Source organism: Nicotiana sylvestris, chromosome 10 (assembly GCF_000393655.2).
Source record: "Nicotiana sylvestris chromosome 10, ASM39365v2, whole genome shotgun sequence".
In the NCBI taxonomy this organism is placed as follows: domain Eukaryota; kingdom Viridiplantae; phylum Streptophyta; class Magnoliopsida; order Solanales; family Solanaceae; genus Nicotiana; species Nicotiana sylvestris.
Window position 1 is genome coordinate 19,598,835 of NC_091066.1, and position 22,734 is coordinate 19,621,568.

The window sequence follows — 22,734 nt, forward strand, 5'->3', positions numbered from 1 at the left end:
GACTATTAAATTTTTAAGTTTAAGGGGGGGGGGGGGGAGTATTAGAGACCACGTAAAATTTAAGGAGGAACTAAACAAAAGTTGTCAAGTTTAGGGAGGTCTCGAATATTTCTGCTTTTAAGGGACAGATTGGGCATAAATAGTTATTTTGATATTTTAGATACTTTTTTTTATTCTCCTTTGATTCTCTTTGTTGGAGCTATTGCTTATTCGGTGACTCGCTAGAATTGTAAGTGGGGCGTTAATCATTTGAGCAATATTTAAAATAATAGTATAATTTGAAGTATTGGTTTGAGAAATATCTTTAGTGAAAGAATGATTTTCATTCATAAATCTTCAACTTTCACAAGTATTTTTCCAAATAAAATTTATGTCCGCGCACAATTTCAGCTGCACAATACTCTTTTTTTTTCGTTCAACTTCAAATACTCTCTTTGTTTTTCAATTTCAACTATTTACATATTTTCCACACGCATACTTGGCGCCTGTCACCTTCTTCTCCATTTTACATTCCTATATTCCAATGAATAAATTATAGAAATTTCATCTTGTCTTTCTTTACTAATCACAAATTCACAATAACGATCACATTCAAACCAAATTTGTCTGGTTCCTTTATATATGTAACTGTCTTGACTAATAAGGTATGGAAGAGAAATTTAGCTGCCAAATTCGACGTTTCCTACTAATTTCTCTATGACCAAGTCAATTATAAGAAATATAATATTTGGTAGTCTTAGCTACATGTAAACCACAATACTCGGTACTGCATTTCATCAAACATCATGTGTCCAAGTCAATTATTCTCCTTCTTCTTCGTCTTTCTCCTTCTTCCTTTGTTCATCAACTCCAGTGAAGCTAATACTAATACATCCTTTGCATATTGTCCTCCATTTATCTGCCATGGTCGTAATATTTCGTATCCTTTTTGGAGCCTTGACAGTTTCAACTCCACATCTCCACGGTACTGTGGTTATCCAGGATTTGGGATCCACTGCTCTCAAAACAATCCAATTCTTAACATTTCAAATGATTCTTTCTTCGTTAAAGACATAAATTACAGCACCTACTCCCTTACCCTGGTGGATATTGATGCTTTTGGTAGCACAGCTTGCCCCAGGGTACATCATAACCTCACTCTGGGAGATTTGCCATTAAAATATTCAGAGCTTGATCTAAACCTTACCTTCTATTTTAACTGTATCAATTCGCTTTCATCCGGTCGTCCGTTAGATTGCTTAAATTCGGGTCGAAACAAGTCATATTTATATGTTGAGGATAATGAGCCTGATCATTTGAATTGGTACGGAATTTGTGACAAGAAAGTGGTGGCGACGGTGATGGACAGTGGGAGGAATCGAGAACTCGGTGTGGCTGTGGGTGAGGAGTTCACTAGAGGACTTGGCGCGGCAATGGACGAGGGGTTCGTGCTGGACTGGCGGATCGCAACGGAGTGCGGCAAGTGTGAGGCATCAGACGGGCGTTGTGGTTACGACAATTCAACCAACGAGTCCTTGTGCTATTGCAAAGATGGCACCGTAAAGTTTGATCACTGCAAAGGTACGTTTTCTTTCCGATGTTTTATTTATATATAGATACACTGATGATAGTTTAGAAGGAATTGGTAAAGTTGCTGCTATGGGTAATTAGCAGCCTTTTGCAGAATTATGGGTAATTACCTGTTCGATGATCCGTAGAAATTCTTTATACTGATTATGTCTATGTGTTAAATCCTTGTTCTAGTATGAGTACTTAGGTATTTCTGTTTCATTCTCAGATAATATTGTGTTTTATTGGAAATAATCTCTCTATCTTAGATATGCATACACACTTTGTTCCCAGACCCACGGGATTTCTTCTTGTTGTTGTTGTCTCTGATAAAATTGTGATCAGTATCGTCCAATTTTGCTGCTTTGTGTAGCTGTTGATCTTTCTATATCAAGGTTAAACTTTTGGTTGCTGTATGATTGAAGGGTAGAGATAACGCGAAGACTTTTTTCTCTCATTCCATTTCTTTTAGTAGGACAGTCATTAACGTCAATGGTATTAGGGTCATTGACTAGCTGGCTTTAGAATTTTGACTTTGTCACAAAATATCATAGCCCTATCACCATCTCAACATTAGTGCCTTCATAACTCAGCTAAGTTTCGCAGCAATTCATATTTGCTTTTCACCCTATTCAAATCTCGTTGGCCTAATCCACAAAACTGGAGCAGCAGTTAGGTGGGTCGTTAATAGTTCAATATTGCAGAAAAATTAAGTAAACGGCTAAAGGCTAGAATATTATTGAATCCAACACTAATATGGATGAACTACTTATCAACAAACTAGTACTACATCACTGCTAAAATGCCCCTTAATTTTTTGAGTTGCTAAGCTCCAAACCCAGAATCTTTTGGAAATCGTAAGTTCTACTCTTTTCTTCCTAATTTATTTGACACTTTTATCTTATCAAAAGCCGTCAAATTCAAATCACCTTAAAATAATTAATTATATTAAAAACTTTAATATTTAAAAATACACAAAATTGCTATATATTGCAATTCTCCAAATACTAAACGGAGATGAATACATTCTAAATTGTGGTCAAAGTTCAGGTTGTTTGAATCTTGTGACACTATAAACAGATAAATTCAATGAAATCTCATAAATCGAGAAATGTAAACTTTCTCTCACAAATGCATGTCCAAAATTTCCTCTTCCTCTACTCCACCTCATTCTCACCATCATACTCTTTTTTGATTACTTCCTCATCATGTTGTGGCAAAAAATATGAATGGCGCTCCATTTATAATTGCTCCTATAGTCATATGATAATTCGATGTAAATATGTTTTAGCTCTTTCGTTTGTTTCCCATTTAATTTTTGTACTTTCGCTGGACCGTTAACAAATATAATTCATTACTTTTGTATGGTTTGTACTTGTTAGTCTTTTAGCTCTTCATAGGTCAACCACAAAGAAAATGCCTGATAATAAATATAAAACATAAGAATAAAATCCGGTAGAATGCTCAATAACTAAAAAGGGCATTTTTCACTTTTAGCCCGCACCAGAAACTATTTAAATTCGGTAGCCGAAAAAGTGTATAAAGTTTGTATAACTTTTGTATATAACATACAGAAAGTATATAACAAATATACAATAAATAATATTTTTCCGGCTATTATTTTGGGAGCAGCTATACAGTATCATTTTCCCAACTAGGTAGAAAGAGTCGAGGTCAATGCATGCCTTAATAAGATCTAATAGCGTTAAAATAGCACGGGCTAGCCAGTTTTTGGACTGGTCATTCAAAAATAGCAGTGTTTGCAAAGTCATTGAAAAATAGCCATTATTTTGCTGCAACAGTGACTGGTCCAGCATAATATACTGGAGATCGGTGCACCTGTGTATGAACTTCCAGCATATTATGCTGGAACTCCAACACGCGGAAAGTTCTAGCATAATATACTGGAGATTGGAGCATCTGTGTATGAACTTCCAGCATATTATACTGAACCAATTTCCAGTATATTATGCTGGAGTTCCAACATACTTATGTTGGATCTCCATTATAATATGCTGTAGTTCCAGCATAAGTATACTGGAACTCCAGTATATTATGTTGGAGTATTTTCCGGATTTTGAACAGTGTTTTCGTTCAGATTTATCTTTATATGAAAAGTAACTAAATTTCGATTATTTTTGAAACTGTGGCTATTTTTGAATGACCACTTGTAAATCTGGCTATTTTTGAATTTCTCCCTCTAATAGCCCATTATAGACTGCCAAAGGCCAGCCCAAATAATAAGGTTAGAGTTGGAAACCACCCAGCGTAAACCCATTTAAGCGATGCCCGTTTCAATACCATAAACTAGATAGCATTTCCTGGTAATAGCAAGGGGGAAGTGCAGATATACTCATTTTTTGGATCATTATTGAACTTATACTAGCATTGCAAAATTTTTAAATTTTACCCACTTTGGAGCACACTTCATATGTCGCGTATGAAGTTCCAAAAATTAGGAAATTCAGGTAATTTTTGCGTCTGGAGTTCTCCTCGTAACAGTGCAAACTTTAGACGCAATGTTAAAATTTTCAATTAATGTTCGCTCTAAAGTTCTTTCCTCGGGGCGGAGGAGGAGGATGGGGAGTCAGCTTGTGTGAAGTTATCTTACTTTGAGTACCAATTGATTTTTTTTAGAGTTAGTAAACGTTAAATAGGGGCAACTAAATTGGATGTCCCGTGAAATTTTTATAGGGAAAAAGGTGTTTGAAGAAATTTCTCTTATTGGCTATCCCGTTAAATTTTAACAAATATAGATATCCTCAAACTTGTGCTCTTCCTCCTCTTTTTTTCCCTCCTTCTCCGTCTTCTTCACATATATTGTGAAAACTTGAAGACTCATTGCTTATTTGTTGTCAATTTGGTGAAGAAACTTGAACATTATTATTAGATTTTTTGAGCTTAACTGTTGAAGAAGAAAGCGTAAGTTTATTGCTATTTGAAGGTCTAGGTTGAATCCAACCATTGGAAATGTTAGGATTAGTAATAGAATATTGAATAGCAAATTTGGAATTGATCTGGACCAATTGGATCAATTTTGAAGCAAAGCGTGCTGGTAAAATTTCTTAGAAACTTCTTGTGATTCGTTAGGAATTGTGAGCAATTTGTCCCAAATTTATGAACTCTGGCTGATCCATCAGATTTTGTGAATAATTTATTTTAAAGTTACGATACAATTTATACTAAACTACTGATGAATTGTCAGGCCTTATGGCAAGTCCATCTATTAGAAAATCCTGCTGATTCACTAGGACATTTTGTTCAAAAGTTTCACTACTAGAAATTCGGTCAAAATCGGCCGCTAGCGACCAACTTCGATCGGTCAAAAAACCAATTGTCAGTTTTTCAAAATATTTTATTTTTTAAATTTTTTTATGAATCCAACCAACTCCTTTCGGTGTTTTTACTGCAAAATACCGGAAATTATATTTTGCGTCTCGCAAAATTTATTTTTCAAGAAAACGACCAACTTTGATTAGCTTTTCATTTAAAATAAATCAAAATTAATATTCAAAAAACCGATCAAAATCAGTCAGTTATTTCGGTCGGTCATTTTAAAATACCAATCAATTTCAATCGATAATTTTATTTTTTTAGTAAAACTTGATCGTTTATGAAATTTAATTGAGTTGATCGAAATAGGTGGGAGAATACCGACCGAAATAGCTCATTTCGCGTTGCATCGATATTTCCTTTAGATAGTTAGTCCTTAAAGGGAATGTGAACATGGTGACTAAACAGAAGTTAGAGTACTCTTTTTTCCTCTTCATTTCTTCACTTTCGGTTCAACCAACTCAATTTAGAAACCTAAGGTCCTACACTCAATCTAAACTCAAATCATTTTATCCCCACATTGCTCAAATCTCAATTTTTCCAATCTCCCTTTTCCTTATACTAATATTTTAACTATATCTTGACTTGCTTAAAAGGTAGTAGTTGGAATTTGACGTCAGCTAATAGTAAGACTTGCATATATTGTTGTTTGCTTCTACATAATGCAATTACTATGTTCTACTTTCACACCTGAATTTCTGTATTTTCTATCATTTTAACTTGACTTCACGACTCAGGCTTTTCTATTGTTGGTGTTAAGTTAATACAGAAGTTTTCGTGTATCAACACAAATATTCATGGTTTGCTTGTCAACATTCAATCTTTCGGCATTTCATTTGGGTACATAGGATATGTGACTTAAAAGGATAAATTAGATAAAACGGACTTTTAAGTAGAGAGGAATGACTATAAAGATTCATAAAGTCGAACCCACATGTAATTGATTGACTGTTATATGATCGAATGTATAACTTCTTCTACGGAAACCTTATAGGATTTAAGTTATATGGACTACAACACTGGTAGTGTAAAAAAAAAAATTACACTGTATACTAGGTTATTTACCATTTAATTTAGGTTATCGATCAATACTTAGATAATATAGTTACTTGTAATTACCTTTTAAATGACATGATGATTTAAATATTTCTTACACTCTCAGTGCATAAAATTTAAACTCATCTCCATGACTTCACAATAACATTTTAACACGTCCCAATTTGATGTATTACTTGGCCTTAAAGACTTAACAAAGACAGGGTATGTAACAACAACCTAAAGTGGTCAGAAAAGAAATATAACAACCCAATCATCGCATTATAGTGGACTAGAGTCAAGTCAATAATAACTGTACAAAGTCGTCTGATTGACCTAAAGGCCAGTGGATGGGGACCACATTTTTTTTATAGTTGCTTCAAGTTATAAAACATAGGTTGTCTTCATTGGGCAACAAGGTACTAATTGTCAAACTCTCGCAATTATTTAATCAGACAAAACGAAAGACAAGTTTGAATATTTGATTTATATAAGATATATTACACCAATTGCTTACAACTATAATCCTAATGCTTTCCTCTATACCAAAATATATTGTTCTGTTCCTCCTCCCTCCTTTGTTCTTTCTTCTTGTTTTAGACATAACATGAACCTTCAAAGCCTATTCATGGTCAAGAAATCTGTTTCTGTTCTTGTCATTGCTATTCTTTTCATTACCTTAGCAGATGACACTCTCTCTATATACCTCAATTCTAGTGCTTGTATTACACATAGTTGTGGTAATGGAGTTAAGATATCATACCCCTTTTGGATTCCTGAGAAACAACCACCTTATTGTGGCTTACCAGCTTATAATGTCACCTGCAATAAGGATAAGCCCTTTCTTCATATTTCTGGTGATGAATTTATCATTAAGGAAGTAGTTTATACAAACAACTCAATTCTCCTAGCTAAAGCAGATGTGTTTGATGAAGATAACAAATGTCCAGTACCAACACATAATTTTAGCCTCAGGGGCACTCCGTTTCGCTCAGGGCCTAACACTGCAGATCTCTTCTTCTTCTATGACTGTACTCAACCTTATGAAAGGGAGACATATGCTGTGATTTGTGCTAGCAATGCCACTCATCATTCTTTTGCTGTTTTTCATACTGAGCTTTTGGAGCACTATAACTATTCAGTCGAATCGTGTCAGGATCCTGTTTACGCCCTTGTTGAGACTGACTCTCTAGATAGATTGCTAAAAATGAATTACATGCAAGTTCTGCAAAAGGGATTCTTTCTACAATGGGATGGGACTAATTGTAGAGCTTGCCAGCATAGTGGAGGGCACTGTGGTGTTCAAAATAATGAATTTATTTGCATTTGCAAAGACCAACCCCAACAAAGAACTTGCCTTCATGGTAAATCTAGAAGCTATAAGTTTAAATCCATGTTTGACCAGATTTCCATCTATTGTGCAGAAAAAATTTCCTCAAGTCCTAGATAAAAATGCCAAGCCATTCTGTTATTTATTGATCATGTTAAGGGAAAAAAAGTTTCCACTTTAAGTGATAGTAGCTGATTAGTTATACTTTTGTATCAGTTGATCATCTGTTATGTTTTCGTTTCAGGAAGAAACAAAATCGGATTGAAGGTTGGCATAGGTGATTGACCTCTGAAGTTTTTCACTTTGATTTATCTTATATCCTCTATTCTCAAGAATGCTCAAGAAAATTGCAATATGCATTTCTTCTTGCAGGAGTTGGTGCAGCTGCGTCTACCGCTTTGATGGCAGGTGTAATTTTCTTTATCTATCGTTGTAGACAGAAGAAAATTTATGCTGGTTCATCGTTGTTCTCCACAAGCATTCTTTCGTATCCCTCCTCAATAAAAGACCCCGAAAAGGCTACTACCTTAATCGGAGTTCACCTCTTTGATTACAATGAACTAGATGAAGCCACTAACAATTTTGATTCCAAGAAAGAGCTTGGAGATGGTGGATATGGCACAGTATACAAAGGTAAGAAGACTGATCCTATATTGAACTTCTAGTTGCTAATGTGTGACTGAGTTTGGATATGATGATTATAGGTAAACTTCGAGATGGGCGTGTAGTTGCTGTAAAACGTTTATATGAAAACAACTGCAAGAGGGTTGAGCAATTCATGAACGAAATTGATATCTTAACACGGTTGCATCATCCAAACCTAGTCACCCTTTACGGATGCACATCTCGCCATTCCAGGGAGCTTCTACTTGTTTACGAATACATTCCCAATGGAACAGTTTCTGATCATTTACATGGTGTACATTCAAAGCCTGGATCGCTTTCATGGAATACACGAATGAAGATTTCCATAGAAACAGCAAGTGCATTAGCCTATCTCCATGCTTCAGATGTCATTCACCGAGATGTAAAAACTAACAATATCCTCTTAGACAACAATTTCTGTGTTAAAGTAGCAGATTTTGGCTTGTCTCGGCTTTTCCCAACGGATGTTACTCACGTCTCAACAGCTCCACAGGGTACTCCTGGATATGTTGATCCCGAGTACCACGAGTGCTATCAGCTCACTGACAAAAGTGATGTTTATAGTTTCGGAGTGGTTCTAATTGAGCTTATATCATCACTGCCTGCTGTTGATATCTGTAGGCACCGGCATGAAATAAATTTGTCGAATATGGCCATTAACAAGATTCAAGGCAATGCATTACATGAGTTGGTAGATTCAAATCTTGGGTTTGACACTGATGACAAAGTAAGGTCGATGATTACTGCAGTGGCGGAGTTGGCATTTCAGTGTCTACAGAGTGATAGGGAATTGAGACCATCTATGCAGGAAGTCGTGGAGGCGCTGATGAGAATTCAGAGAATTAATAAAACAACAGGGAAAACAGATAAGGAATGTCCTGATGATGATACAGGGTTGTTGAATAGTATCACGTTATTAGTATCACCTGATTCGGTTACTACAAAATGGAGCAGCAGTCCAACGACACCCAACTCCTAGTTTTTGCTCACATTGCAAGTTTTCTGCTGTTCTCTAGGGTGGTACTTGAGCACCTGCTATGTTGGTTGCCAAACCTGAATTTCATAAGCTTTGATTAACTTGATTTTCGGCATGAAGGAGGATGTAAATATTTCAATGCAGCTTGTTTAATTTGACAATTCTTATTCGATTTCATCTTCTCAAGTCTGCTGATTCATTTTGTAGCTTGCAATAGAAGATTAAGATTAAGTTTTACAAGAGCGTTTAGTCAAGAGTATATTATCTGCATAGACCATAGTGTAGTAGACCTACTTGACTGATTTTGAACATAAAATAAAAGTTTACTGCTACTAAGCAACACAAAGTGTTTCTACTTTTTACAATCCGGATTCTACATGGAATTCACTGGGTTTGTTGTTGTTGTTGTTGTACAATCCAGATTCTACGTGATCGCTCCTTTCTATTGATCTAGCTTTAATTTTCTTTACTCGAGTTGCTTTCAGCACAGTGCTCTTTCATCAAGACCACATCTCAGTGATATCTTCTTCTTTTTTTCATTGGGGCGGGGGTTAATGCAGTGATCAATCTGAGACCATTCTTGATCTGATAAACTGAAGAAGCAGAGAAGCTCATGAAATTATTGTACTGTCATAAAAGAGGAAAGAAATGAGAGCCTGTTCTTGATATTCTAATGAAACTCTCCACATTGTGTATAATTAAAAATGTGGTTTTCTTGATAGAGAAGTGTTTAAACTTCTGAAGGGTATTAGAGACTAAAAGGGAAGCCCGGTGCACAAAGCATCCCGTGTTTACGCCGGGGCTGGAGAAGGGCCGCACCCCAAGGGGGTGTGATGTAGGCAGCCTACCCTGATGCAAGCATCAATGGCCGATTTCACGGCTTGAACCCATGAGCTACAGGTCACATGGAGACAACTTGACTGTTTCTCCGAGGCTCAGGGGGATTAGAGACCATTCTTCATAAATCATAAACATTTCCTTAGATACACCCTAGTACAATATACTGAAATACATATATTTCACGGTGGATTATTCAAGTCAAAAACTCATAATTACAGACACAAATTGAAGTTCATTAGAACTCTTGTAGAAAGTTTCTTCATTGGCAGCCATGAAAATATATGAAGGACTATAAAATAGTAGATGCTTCAGAAGAACTAAGAGCTGAACTTGAAGGAGAAATCAAGAAGGCTTTAAGGGGCATTCCTTGCGCGCTCAAAGAATGTCTTCCTGAACAATAAGGAGTACATAATAAAGGTTTTGGTGGTACTTCTAATGTCAAGTTACCTTCTAACATGTCAATAACTTTGCTCATCGATGGCCTTACTGCTGGATCGGTTTGTATGCACCACAAACCTACTAATATCATCTTCCTTGCAGTTTCTTCTTCTTCTTTGTTTATAATCCCTTGAAGTTTCAGCTCATCGTCTAGCTGAACGTGCTGATACGCCCAGTAAGGAAAATATATCTCACTTGTATGGCTTACGTCTTCTTTCACATTTTTTCTTCCTCCGACCATTTCTAGAACCATCATTCCATAACTATAGACATCAGACTTGTGTGAGACTCCTCCGAAACTCCTACTGACTACTTCAGGAGCAATATAACCAATCGTCCCTCGTGCTCCTAACATAGATACAATGCTTTCTTTCCTTGTGCAGAGTTTAGCCAAACCAAAATCTGATATTTTAGGACAGAATTCCTCATCAAGGAGTATATTGTGAGGCTTTATGTCAAAATGCAAAATTCTTGTGTTGCATCCCCGGTGCAGATATTCCAATCCTTTTGCAATTCCAACTGCAATTTGATACAATCTTTGCAGTCCCAAGTGAGAGCCATCACTATATATGTATTTTTCTAGGGATCCATTTGGCATGAAGTCATAAATAAGAGCTCTTTTTCTCCCATCAACACAATATCCCAAAAGAGATACGACATTAACATGGGATGTTCGACTGATGCTTGCAACCTCATTGATAAATTCTTCTCCATCACCTTTAGTTGCTTTCAGAATCTTTACTGCAACAACACGGCCGTTAGCAAGAATACCTTTGTAAACCCCTCCATAACCTCCTTCACCAAGCTTATCGTTGAATCCGTGTGTCATTTTCTTGATTTCCCTATAGCTGTATCTCTTTGTTGCCAGTGATCCATATTGCTTAAGTAAGGCCTCTAGACTCTGATCTTCTGTTTTGCCGTTGATTAGTCTTATGCACTTCTTGAATGATTTTCTATATTGTGCGTACATTATTCCAAAGAAGATTAAAATCCCAATTCCAGCAACTGAAATTCCTGTTACAAGAGGAAGAAAAATTATTGGTAGTCTTTGAGGGAATATTAAATCTCAATTCTCATGTAGGCTGCAAATATGAGGGTGAGCCTTGGCGTAATTAGTAAAGTTGTTGTCATGTAACTAGAATGTCACAGGTTCGAGCCGTGAAAACAGTCTCTTGCAGAAATGCAGGGTATGACCGCCTACAATAGACCCTTGTGGTCTGGCCCTTTCCCGAACCCCGCGCATAGCGAAAGCTTAGTGCACCAGGCTGCCCTTTAGAAAAGAGCATGAACTAGGAGGGAAGTGAGTCATACCTGTTGTCAACTTGAGTAAATGAATCTTTCTTGCAAAATTAGTGTTTGGTTGCATCAAAACTAACTTTTCATCAACTGGACAGATAAAAGGAAGAGTTGTATCTCCACAACAACAACGAAACTCGTTATCAAATTCACATATCCCTCCTGAATCTTGACAAGCCAAACAGCTACCTGAGGCATCACTATAATCCACTTCAAACCCCTCATTCACAGCCTCCTGCAGCTTTAGAGTTGCGTCCCACAGTTGCGTATAAGCAGTAGAAACAAGAGGAACCATAATACTGAAAGAACATCCTTTAACATAATTTCCAACAATTTCATCAGCAAAGAAAACACCAGTGTTGGTTGTTCCTATCACAGAACAATTAATATTGCTTGGCAGCTGCACCTGTGACAGAACCTCAGGATTGCAGCCGTAGAATATGTTTATAAATCTAGTTCCAGGGATGTACCTGTTAGGATCGAAATAATCAGGTGTCGTGCGGAAGCTAGAAAAGTAAACCTTGAACGACGATAAATCAGATAACAAAAGATAAATATCTCAAAAGAGATACAAACATATAACATGATTCAGTCAGTTTGACATAGTTTGTAGTACTAAAATATACTTATGCATCAAACATGCGAACCAAACAACTTGATCCACCACTAGCTAGTACTTACCTGAGACCGTTGATTAAGGTGGTGTTGTACTTGTTGAGATTGGACAAAGAAGAAGATTTTGGACAAACGTTAAGCCAAAGATTATCATGCACAATCCTCATTCGAGTTGAGGATTCATTAATTGTAAGTACACGAAATTTTGAAGGTTGATAGCCGACGTATTTTCTTCGTGATAAGAAAGGAACAGGTAAAGAGGACAGATTATCTTTGCAATCAAGAAAGTAATCGTCTCGGCCACATGGTCTTGGTCGCGCACTACCTCCCCAGAAAGGATACTTAACACCATGTATATTTCCACAGTTGTAAGCAGCTTCACAATTTATACTCTCACCTTCAAACAAAAAGCTGTAAGATGATGGAATTGTGGTGACTAAGGTAAGGAGGAAACAGGTCGAGAGTTGATTTAAGTATAACATAACCATTTCTAGCTCTGGAGCATATGAATACTATATAAATTTCAAAGTTGCAGAATCAAGAACCGATCAAAACACTCTCTCGATCTGGTTAAAGAGTTGAATTCAAGTCAACTGAAACAGCTGAATCAAGTAAGAAACACGTATTACTATATATGATAAGGACTCTATTTCTGAAAATATTTCTTTTTTGGGCTCAGAATTGTCAACACTTCCAGCTCCCTCAACAATGACTTTGACCTCCTTTCATTAAAACGGATGACCAATATACCATTCGATGCATCCCCCCCCCCCCCGGCCCCCTCTACACACACAAATCTTTTGAAATTTTTGGTCTTTCCATACTTTACTTTATACAGAGATACGAAGAAGTCCGCTGTTGCAAACTTCCAATTATATGACTGAGAATTCATATTTCAAGCTTCCACGGCACAAAAAGTTAAAAATACTCGCAGTCGGTACACAAATTATGTTGGGTTTTTTAAGCATTAATATGGCTTAAAAGATGGTGAATGGAAAATAGAGGAAAATGAAAATTTTAAGTTTTTCCCCCTTACAAATGAACATTGTCCCATATTGGAAAAAAAGAAAGGTTTTTAATGGGTATATAAGCAATTACTCTTCTTCTAGCTCTTAAAGAATTCAAAATAAGGCAAGCCTCGTACCGTTGTTGCTCTCTCGCTCAGCTTCCAATTTGGATTTGGATTTGGTCAATTGATGGATTAATTTTTTGGACCAAATTTATTTGTTAATAGTAAATATTAATATCAGAATATTAATAGTAATATTAAAATCCAACGGAATATTAAACGTTTTTCCGTTACCCGTTTTCAGTTTTTTGGTTGTGTAACTGAAAATTAACATCCCTCTTCAATTCCCGGATTATTATTGCATAAATTAGTCATTTATGTTATGGCCATTTTGCATAAACAGTCATTCTGAAGAGTTGCACCTCTTCAGTTTTCAAACCAACATTGGCTATAAATACAAGTCCATTCTCTCAGATTTTCATACGATTTTTTAAGTTCTCCTTCTTTCTTCTACATAGTTTTATCTTCAAAGAAAGCAACAGTAAATGTGATTTGCTACCGAACTTTGTGTTCGTTGAAACACTAGGGTTAGAAGTACCACTACACCAGTGTGTAATTCGTTCTATCCCAGGAGGAAATAATCCATAACCTTGGGTACTAGGAGGGGATTAAATTCCTTAAGGAAACACTATGAATTCAGCGAGCTCGGATTCATTCTTGTTTCGTTTACATTTTCTGTTTATATGTTATTTTATTTTTCCAGAATTAGTTTACAAATATAGTTTACTAACAAGCTTAAGGAATTTATTATTTTCTGTATTTGTGTTATATTCACTGTTCTGGAGATTAAAACCTTTGTGATTTTCTACTCCGTTGGAGATTAAAATATATGTGATTTTAACGTTTGCTTGTGTCATTCTTTTACAGAAATGACTAATGATAACGGAAACCAAACTGTTCCGATGGTGACTACCAAGGCATCGACAAGCCGAACACCGACATTAGCACCAGCAGAAAAACCCGAAAAAATTTTCGAGATTGATTTCAAGCGGTGACAGCAGAAGATGTTCTTCTACCTGACCACTTTAAGTCTGCAGAAGTTCATTAAGGAAGATGTTCTTGTGCTGCCCGATGAAACTCCAGAGAATGAACGCTTTCTCGTGATTGCGGCGTGGAAGCATTCTGATTTTCTGTGCAAGAATCATATTCTTAGCAGACTGGAGGACGATTTGTATAACGTCTACAGTGGCGTGGAGACGTCAACAGAATTGTGGACTGCGCTTGAAAAGAAATACAAAACTAAAGATGTCGAGTTGAAAAAATTCGTTGCCGCTAAGTTTTTGGACTACAAAATGGTAGATAGCAAGTCTGTTATTACCCAAGTCCAGAAATTGCAAGTGATTATTCACGATCTCCTTGTTGAAGGTATAAATCGAATTAATACTGATGTTGAAAGTAGTAATTTTAGTATTTTTACTAACAGAATTTTCATTGAAGGTCTTGTCATCAATGAAACATTCCAAGTAGCAGCGATGATTGAGAAGTTGCCTCATTTGTGGAAGGACTTCAAAAACTACTTGAAAAACAAACGCAAGGAGATGTCACTTGAAGATCTCATTGTTCGGTTGAGAATCGAAGAGGACAACAAAGCTGCTGAAAAGAGAGGCCGTGGAAACTCAACAATAATGGGAGCAAACATTGTTGAGGATCCTTTTCAAAATAAGAGAAAGAGGAAGCAGACTTCTGGACCGAAAAGTAACCTAAGCAAGAAGTGGTTCAATGGAAATTGCTACAACTGTGAGAAAGATGGACACAAATCTACGGAGTGCTGTGCTCCGAAGAAAGACAAGAAGAAGGTTCAAGCAAACATGGTTGAAAAGCATAAAGATGTTGATAACTTGTGTGTTATGCTTTCTGAATGCAATCTGGTGGGAAATCCTAAGGAGTGGTGGATTGATTATGGAGCCACTTGCCATGTTTGTGCTATTAGGGAAGCTTTTGCTGCATATGCTCCTGTTGGACCCGAAGAGATGCTTTCTATGGGAAATCCTACAACGGTCAAGATTGAAGGATGTTGGAAGATCTTTCTGAAAATGACTTCTGGCAATGTGGTGACTTTAAACAACGTCCTTCATGTTCCCGAGATTAGGAAGAATTTAGTCTTTGCTGGACTTCTTGCTAAGAATGGTTTTAAGTGTGTTTTTGTATCCGATAAGGTTGTAATAAGTAAGAATGAAATGTTTGTAAGAAAAGGTTACCTCACTGGGGGCTTTTTCAAGCTGAATATAATGGTTGTTAGAATAATAATAAAATTTCAGCTTCGTCTTACTTACTTGAGTCAAATGAATTATGGCATATACGTTTGGGTCATATCAATTATAAAACCTTGCAAAAAATGATTAACTTGGAAGTAATGCCTAAGTTTGAATGCGACAAATCAAAATGTCAAATATGTGTGGAATCTAAGTATGTTAAACATCCTTATAAATCAGTTGAAAGGAATTCAAATCCTTTAGACTTAATTCACACAGATATTTGCGACATGAAGTCAATACCATCTCGCGGTGGAAAGAACTATTTCATAACTTTTATTGACGATAGTACTCGATATTGCTATGTTTACTTACTTAATAGTAAATATGAAGCAATAGACGCATTCAAGCAATACAAAAATTAAGATAAAATGCAACCTAACAAGAAAATCAAAATGATAAGAAGTGAAAGGGGTGGTGAATAAGAATCTCCTTTTGAACAAATATGTTTAGAATATGGAATTGTTCATCAAACAATGGCCCCTTACACGCGCTCAATCCAATGGGATTGCGGAAAGAAAAAATCGTTCATTATAGAAGATGATGAACGCATTGTTGATAAGTTCTAGTTTCCCACAAAACTTGTGGGGGAAGCCGTTCTTACGGCTAACCGGATACTAAATCGAGTACTCCATAGCAAAACACAATCCATTCCATATGAAAAATGGAAAGGAAGGAAGTTCAACTTGAATTATTTTAAAGTGTAGGGGTGTTTGGCAAAAGTACAAATTTCTAAACCCAAAAGGGTTAAAATAGGATCGAAAATCGTTGATTGTGTTTTCATAGGATATGTGACTAATAGTAAAGCATATCGATTTCTGGTTCATAAATCAGAAAATACTAACATTCATAATAATACGGTTATAGAATCAAATAATGCTGAGTTCTTTGAAAATATATATATCCATATAAAAAAGGAATGTGAGTCGATTGGTGAAGGATCTAAACGACCTCGGAAAGAAACAAAAGAAAGTACATTTAATCAGGAGAATCCAAGACGTAGTAAACATCAAAGAACGTCTACTATATGGACCAGATTTTATGACTTTCTTATTGGAAAGTGAGCCTCGAACATTTAAAGAAGCTATGTCTTCTTCAGAATCATTGTTTTGGAAAGAGACAGTCAATAGTGAAATAGAATTCATATTGAACAACCATACATGGGAATTGGTTGTCTTGAAAATAAATTGTTGGGTTCTAAATGGATCTTTAAGAGGAAAATAAAATATGATGGCATTATTGATAAATATAAGGCAAGACTTGTAGTCAAAGGATATAGACAACGAAAAGGTCTTGATTACTTTGATACATACTCTTCAGTTACAAGAAATACGTCCATACGGTTATTAGTAGCATTAGTTGCAGTGTATGGTCTTGAAATTCATTAAATAGATGCTAAGACGGCCTTCTTGAATGAAAATTTGGAGGAAGAAATCTACATGGAATAACCTGAAGGATTTGTGGTTCCAGGTAAAAAGAAGAAGGTATGTAGATTTGTTAAGTCCCTTTACGTACTAAAACAAGCACCCAAACAATGGCATGCGAAATTTTACCAAACAATGTTGTCAAATGATTTTAAGATAAATGAATGTGATAAATGTGTGTACATTAAAAATATTCCAAATCACAGAGTCACTGTTTGCTTATATGTGGACGATATGCTGATAATGAGTAATGACATTGCCAACATAAATGCTACTAAGTGTATGCTAACTAGCAAGTTTGATATGAAGGACTTGGGAGTTGCTGATTTAATTCTGGGGATTAAGATCCATAAGACTCCTCAAGGTTTGGCATTGACACAATCTCATTATATTAAGACAATACTTGAAAAATTCAAGCACTTAGGGTTTAAAGTTGCAAAGACTCCAATTGACGTGAATCTTGCATTAGCAAAGAACAAAGGCCAAAGCATATCACAATTGGATTATGCTCGTGTGTTGGGATGCTTAATGTACATCATGAATTGTACACGACCAGATATTGCTTGTGCTATAAGTAAATTGAGGCGATACACGAGCAATCCAGGTCAATCTCATTGAATGGCAATAAAACGAGTTTTGAGATATTTAGAACATACCCAGGGCTTTGCTTTGCACTACAGTAAATATCCTACGGTGATTGAGGGATACTGTGATGCAAATTGGATCATCGGTTCAGCTGATTCGAAGTCCACAAGTGGATATGTATTCACTATTGGTGGAGGAACGGTATCTTGGAAGTCGTCCAAACAAACTTGTATTGCCCGCTCTACAATGAAGGCTGAATTCATAGCCTTAGATAAAGCCGGTGAAGAAGCTGAATGGCTCCGAAATTTCTTGGAAGACATTCCATTTTGGTCCAAATCGTTGGCACCAATGTGCATACATTGTGATAGTCAAGCGGCAATTGGAAGGGCTGTGAGCGTTATGTATAACGGTAAATCTCGTCATCTACGACGAAGACATAAAAATGTTAGGCAATTACTCTCTAGAGGAATTATCACGATTCACTATGTAAAGTCAAGTGATAATGTGTCGGATCCACTTACAAAATGCCTAACTAGAGAGGTAGTTGAGAAATCATCAAGGGGAATGTGACTATGGCCGAGAACAAGTCATTGTGGCGGTAACTCTACCTAGAAGACTAGAGATCTCAAGATCTAGGGTCAAGGAGATCAAACAAAGTCATTAATGACGGTTCAACATTGTCAACTGAAATTTTGGTCCATTCTCGTGATGAGGCAATGTTCAGTACCAAGGATAAAACATTAAGGCTTTTTAATAATTTCTAAATTTGATACAGGGTATATCAAATAGTATATCTACGGGATGACACGTATATAAGTGTGAAGTGTTAGACGCGTCAAGGAGAATTTTGTAAGGTCAGTTCTCTACGCACTTATGAAACCAGGCGGTGTTCATGGCTAAAACGAACACAACAATAAGAACCAAAGACGGTTAAAGGTTGGTGGTGTGACTTATGGTTGTCTAGGTATATACCAAAGTTCGACGGTTCAAAGATATCAAATCTACCAATTGACCGAGTATATCCGACATAAGTTCACTACGAAAAGTTCAAAGGGAAACCTACTTATCCAGATGCAATTAATCCTTGCTTGCGAATTATACAGTTTTTCATGTATATTTCCGTGATATAGCCGTTCCCCATTGATGTGGGGGATTTTTGGGTTTCTTAAGCATTATTATGGCTTAAAAGAGGGTGAATGGGAAATGGAGGGAAATAAAAATTTTAAGTGAAATTTTAAGCCCTCCCCTTCCCCCATTGACAAAGGGACATTGTCCCATATTGAAAGAGGAAGAGATTTTTGATGGGTATATAAGCAATTGCTCTTCTTCTAGCTCTTAAAGAGTTGAGAAGAAGGCAAACCTCGCGCCGTCGTCGTCGTCGTCGCTCGCTCGGCTCGGCTCGGCTTCGGCTCCGGCTCCGGCTCCGGATCCGAATCCGAATCCGAATTCGGATTCGGATTTGGTCAAATCGATTGATTGATTAATTTTTTGGACCAAATTTATTTGTTAATACTAAATATTAACAGAAATGTTATTAAATATCCATTTTAATAACAGAATATTAATATTAATATTAATATTCCATTATTCATTTTCAGTTTTTCGGTTGTGTAACTGAAAATTAACCTCCCTCTTCAATTCCCGGTTTATTATTGTATATCCGAGTATGAAGGGCTCCTATGAGGACATACAAGTCCTCAAACTAATGGAAGCAGGAACCCTAATAGAAAGAAAAGTATATGGAAGAAAAGGGATGGCCGGAGGAGTAAGAATTCAAGTAAATAAAAGAAAAGTATGTGGTAATTGATTGGATAGCGACTCAATTCCTAGGGCAGCGACCCATAAAAACGAAGGAGCTTTTCATAATAGGCTCCATTCTCTCAGATTTTCTATACGATTTTCTGAGTTCTCCTCCTTTCTTCTGCATAGTTTTATCTTCAAAGAAAGCAATAGTAAGTGTGATTTGCTATCAAACTTTGTGTTCGCTGAAACACTGGGGTTTGAAGTACCTCTATACCAGTGTGTAATTCGTTCTATCGCGGGAGTAAATAATCCATAACCTTGGTTACTAGGATGAGATTAAATTCCTTAAGAAAATAGTGTGAATTCAGTGGGCTCGGATTAACTCTTCTTTCGTTTACATTTTCTGTTTATATGTTATTCTATCTTTTCCAGAATTAATTTACAAATACAGTTTATTAGCAAATTATACAATAAGAAAAAACCCAGTAAAATCCCACAAATAGGGTATGAGGAGGGTAATGACGTACTATTACTTTTGAGAAGGTAGGGAGACTGTTTGGATAGACCCTCGGCTCAAGAAAAAAAAAACAAAAGAAAGCAGTAACACATCAAGGCAAAAAATAAGATAATCAAAGTGGAAAGAAACAATCGGTAGAGGTCCCAATCAAGGAATAATAAAATATTAGAATAGTCCTAATACTACTAGTATGTACAAAAGACACGCTCGACTAGTTACTATCCTTCTACCTTAATTCACACAATAAATTATCTTGATTCTTTTTATGTCCTCGAATATAAAAATGCATATAAATGAACTATGAGTAAATGAATTTATAAAGAGCACATCGTTTATCCGTAAAATGGTACAGTTGAATTTGTTACGTGGTTTATAGAAAAACGAACTGATTTGATCCAAAAATGATTAATAAACAAAATTAAAAATAAGACTTTGCGGTTAAAATCAAATGACAGGCTTGGCTCCAAGAGTAATGCCTCCGAGGACAGAAATGAGAACAATGTAAAAGAGTAAATAAAGTTATTTGATTAAGCTTGAGAATGGAATATAGCATAAATTTTGCCAAGAATTTTCGTGTCTTACAATGGCTGTTAAGCTTGCTATTTATAGTAATACCTAGGGAAACAAGATTGAAGATCCTAGAATCAAGCCACACTTAAATGATAATAAAGGAGCCATTGATAAGCATGTAATGACAGACCATGGATGCAAATATTCTCTGCAACGACTACACATTTAATGCCAGAGAATATTCTTCATTGAATGCTATTTGATGGCAAATACGTCGATCATGCTCTCTTCGGGGTCTATCCGATATCAATTGCAGTTGTTGTTCCCGATACTAATTGTTACTTGATTCGCTTTTTATCTGTCTTCGATTCTACGTGTCACCTATCATTCAATCATTCATTATAAACCAATTTCCCCTTATACAGTAGGGTTGAATGCAAACTGAAGGTTTGACATTTAGTTATATAGTGACAGAATAATGAGAGATTTATAAGTAGGTGTATTACTTTTGAAAAGTCATGCACAATAATGGTTCATTAATAGCCCATATGAGGGGAAGAAGCTTCATACTAGCTGCATATGGATGTTGCTTGCTCCGTGTATGAGAAAAACTCTAGGACTTTTTGGCCAAGCCAATTAATGTATAAACTCGTCTGGTGACTAATTTGACTCTTGATAGCAACATATACTGTATCTTTCACATTCTAAGTTTATTTGCAATATCTGCGTTTTCGGTTTAATCGCTTGATATATCTCTCCTATCTACCTTTAATTTTAAGCCATGTTTTTTCCCTTCTTTTTAGGTTTGTGATAGAGCACCTCTACCACTAACAATAGATCGGAGATTCTGGGTCGCGTGAAGGATATAAATAGAAACATTATTGATTTTTGAAAAGAATGGAAGTAATTATGAATGCGCTTATGCTATGTCTTGTCGAGTTGTAGTCAATAAAACGTGTACGTAAGAAGCAAAATTTTATTTTGTGTTACACATAACCAACAAGGTCATTTACGCAAATAGGATCATTAATTTACGTCGCTATTTAGCCTTTGATAATATATATATTAATTGGAAACTTAGTACTAATATCCTATAACAAATTAAATTACAATATGATAATGTATATGTTATTTATATAGGGTACTTTTAAGGGGTCTGGATTTGCTCCACTATCCTATCCTCCGGTAATTATCAATAGGCCTTTAGATTAAAGCCATCTGTCCACCACAAAATTCCAAAGCTGAGATTCTAATATTCCTCTTTCTCCATTTCATCGGACCCAACAACTTCCAACCGGCCATGACCTCATGAGTCATTGACCTCTCCCAACTCCATAAGATTGAAGATGATAAATTTCGATTAAGTCCAAAACAACACAAACAATGACTAGATTGACCAAGGCACTCCCCCATTATCACTCAAAAATAAAAGAAAGAGCTATGGGTCATCACTCATGGAAAGAGTATAAAAATAAAAGGAAAGAGCGTTGTAAATCATCCATGGTGTTTGGTAAAAGAAAGAGCTATGGGTCATCACTCATGGACCTCTATGTATACCCAAATCAGTGAGTACATCATTTATCAAAATTAATGTGTAAATGGATGTCACACCTTATTTTGCCGAAGATAGAGAGTTTTTTCAATTAAAGTGACATTATTCGAAATTGGATTATTTATTTAATCTTGGAATAATTGTTATGGTGTCTCAAGTCACCAATTTATTTTAAAATCTCAAATCAAGGAAATTGACTCTATTTATGGTCCGCGAACATAGAAGACTGAGTAAGAAAATCTAAATTAACCCGGAAGAAAGTATGAGGCACTTCCAAGTTCTGTGATTTTAGCTTGATCTCTTAACAAATTACAATCAGCTTAAATGTCTAATTATTACACGTTTTAAACCTATATGCATTTTTGCACCTCCACCGCTTTTATTATATTTTAGGCACTTATGAAATTTATTTAAACAAGTCACGATGTCGTGCACCTGTTGTTTTGTACACATTGCAGGTCACGCCACATGAAACGCACCCGTAATTTAGAACATGTTTATTATTATCGTTTGAAGTTGTAAGGTCAAGTCACATGAACGTGCACTCGAATTTGGGATTAAATGTATGATGACTATGTCACGAGAACCATACTCATAGTCACAATAATTTCTTATTAATCACACCTAAAGCAAACTAGGGTATTTATGAGTTAATTCATTTTTCTAAGTTCGGGGCTATTTGTGAAAGGTTATGGGTTATGGTTAAACATGGCAGCCATGAGTTATAACTTTAAATTACTAAGATTAGTAAAATAACCGGGCAAAAGGGCGAACTGTTTTCATAGTTGAATGCTAACTGTATTTATATTAACTTAAGTTGAACTTGTAAGCCAGTGGCTTATTTAGGAAAAGAGCGTACTTATTTAATGCTGAAAATTACGCCTAATTTGTAAATGTGTTAAAACAAAAGGACGCTTCCCAATCTTTTCTTGGCTCTCCCTAATGGAGCCCAGTACCCCAACCCGTAACTCAAGCCAAAAAATGGGCCAGGCCTAAAATCAGGCCCAACAATTACTGAATGACCAA

General features: G+C 36.0%; 2 protein-coding genes across 3 annotated transcripts; one reads left to right on the top strand and one right to left on the bottom strand.

Annotated features, from left to right (window-relative positions):
* The first annotated feature begins 677 nt into the window (after positions 1-677).
* Positions 678-9,044, top strand: LOC104240058 (LEAF RUST 10 DISEASE-RESISTANCE LOCUS RECEPTOR-LIKE PROTEIN KINASE-like 1.2). Of its 2 annotated transcripts, none has more exons than XM_009794843.2 (4): positions 678-1,560; positions 7,491-7,523; positions 7,619-7,879; positions 7,951-9,044. In XM_009794843.2, the coding sequence occupies exons 1-4, from the start codon at positions 786-788 to the stop codon at positions 8,868-8,870; spliced, it is 1,989 nt and encodes a 662-aa protein (XP_009793145.1). In that variant the 5' UTR covers positions 678-785; the 3' UTR covers positions 8,871-9,044. The 2 variants fall into 2 exon arrangements, with proteins under 2 accessions (XP_009793145.1, XP_009793146.1); XM_009794844.2 differs by lacking the exon at positions 678-1,560 and adding an exon at positions 5,083-7,280.
* An 824-nt stretch (positions 9,045-9,868) lies between these two features.
* LOC104240056 (LEAF RUST 10 DISEASE-RESISTANCE LOCUS RECEPTOR-LIKE PROTEIN KINASE-like 2.4) lies at positions 9,869-12,804 on the bottom strand. Its single transcript, XM_009794842.2, has 3 exons — positions 12,123-12,804; positions 11,457-11,911; positions 9,869-11,159 (listed from the first exon to the last, which is right to left on the bottom strand). Exons 1-3 carry the CDS (start codon positions 12,542-12,544, stop codon positions 9,997-9,999), a joined length of 2,040 nt encoding a protein of 679 aa, XP_009793144.1. The 5' UTR covers positions 12,545-12,804; the 3' UTR covers positions 9,869-9,996.
* Between the last annotated feature and the right edge of the window lie 9,930 nt (positions 12,805-22,734).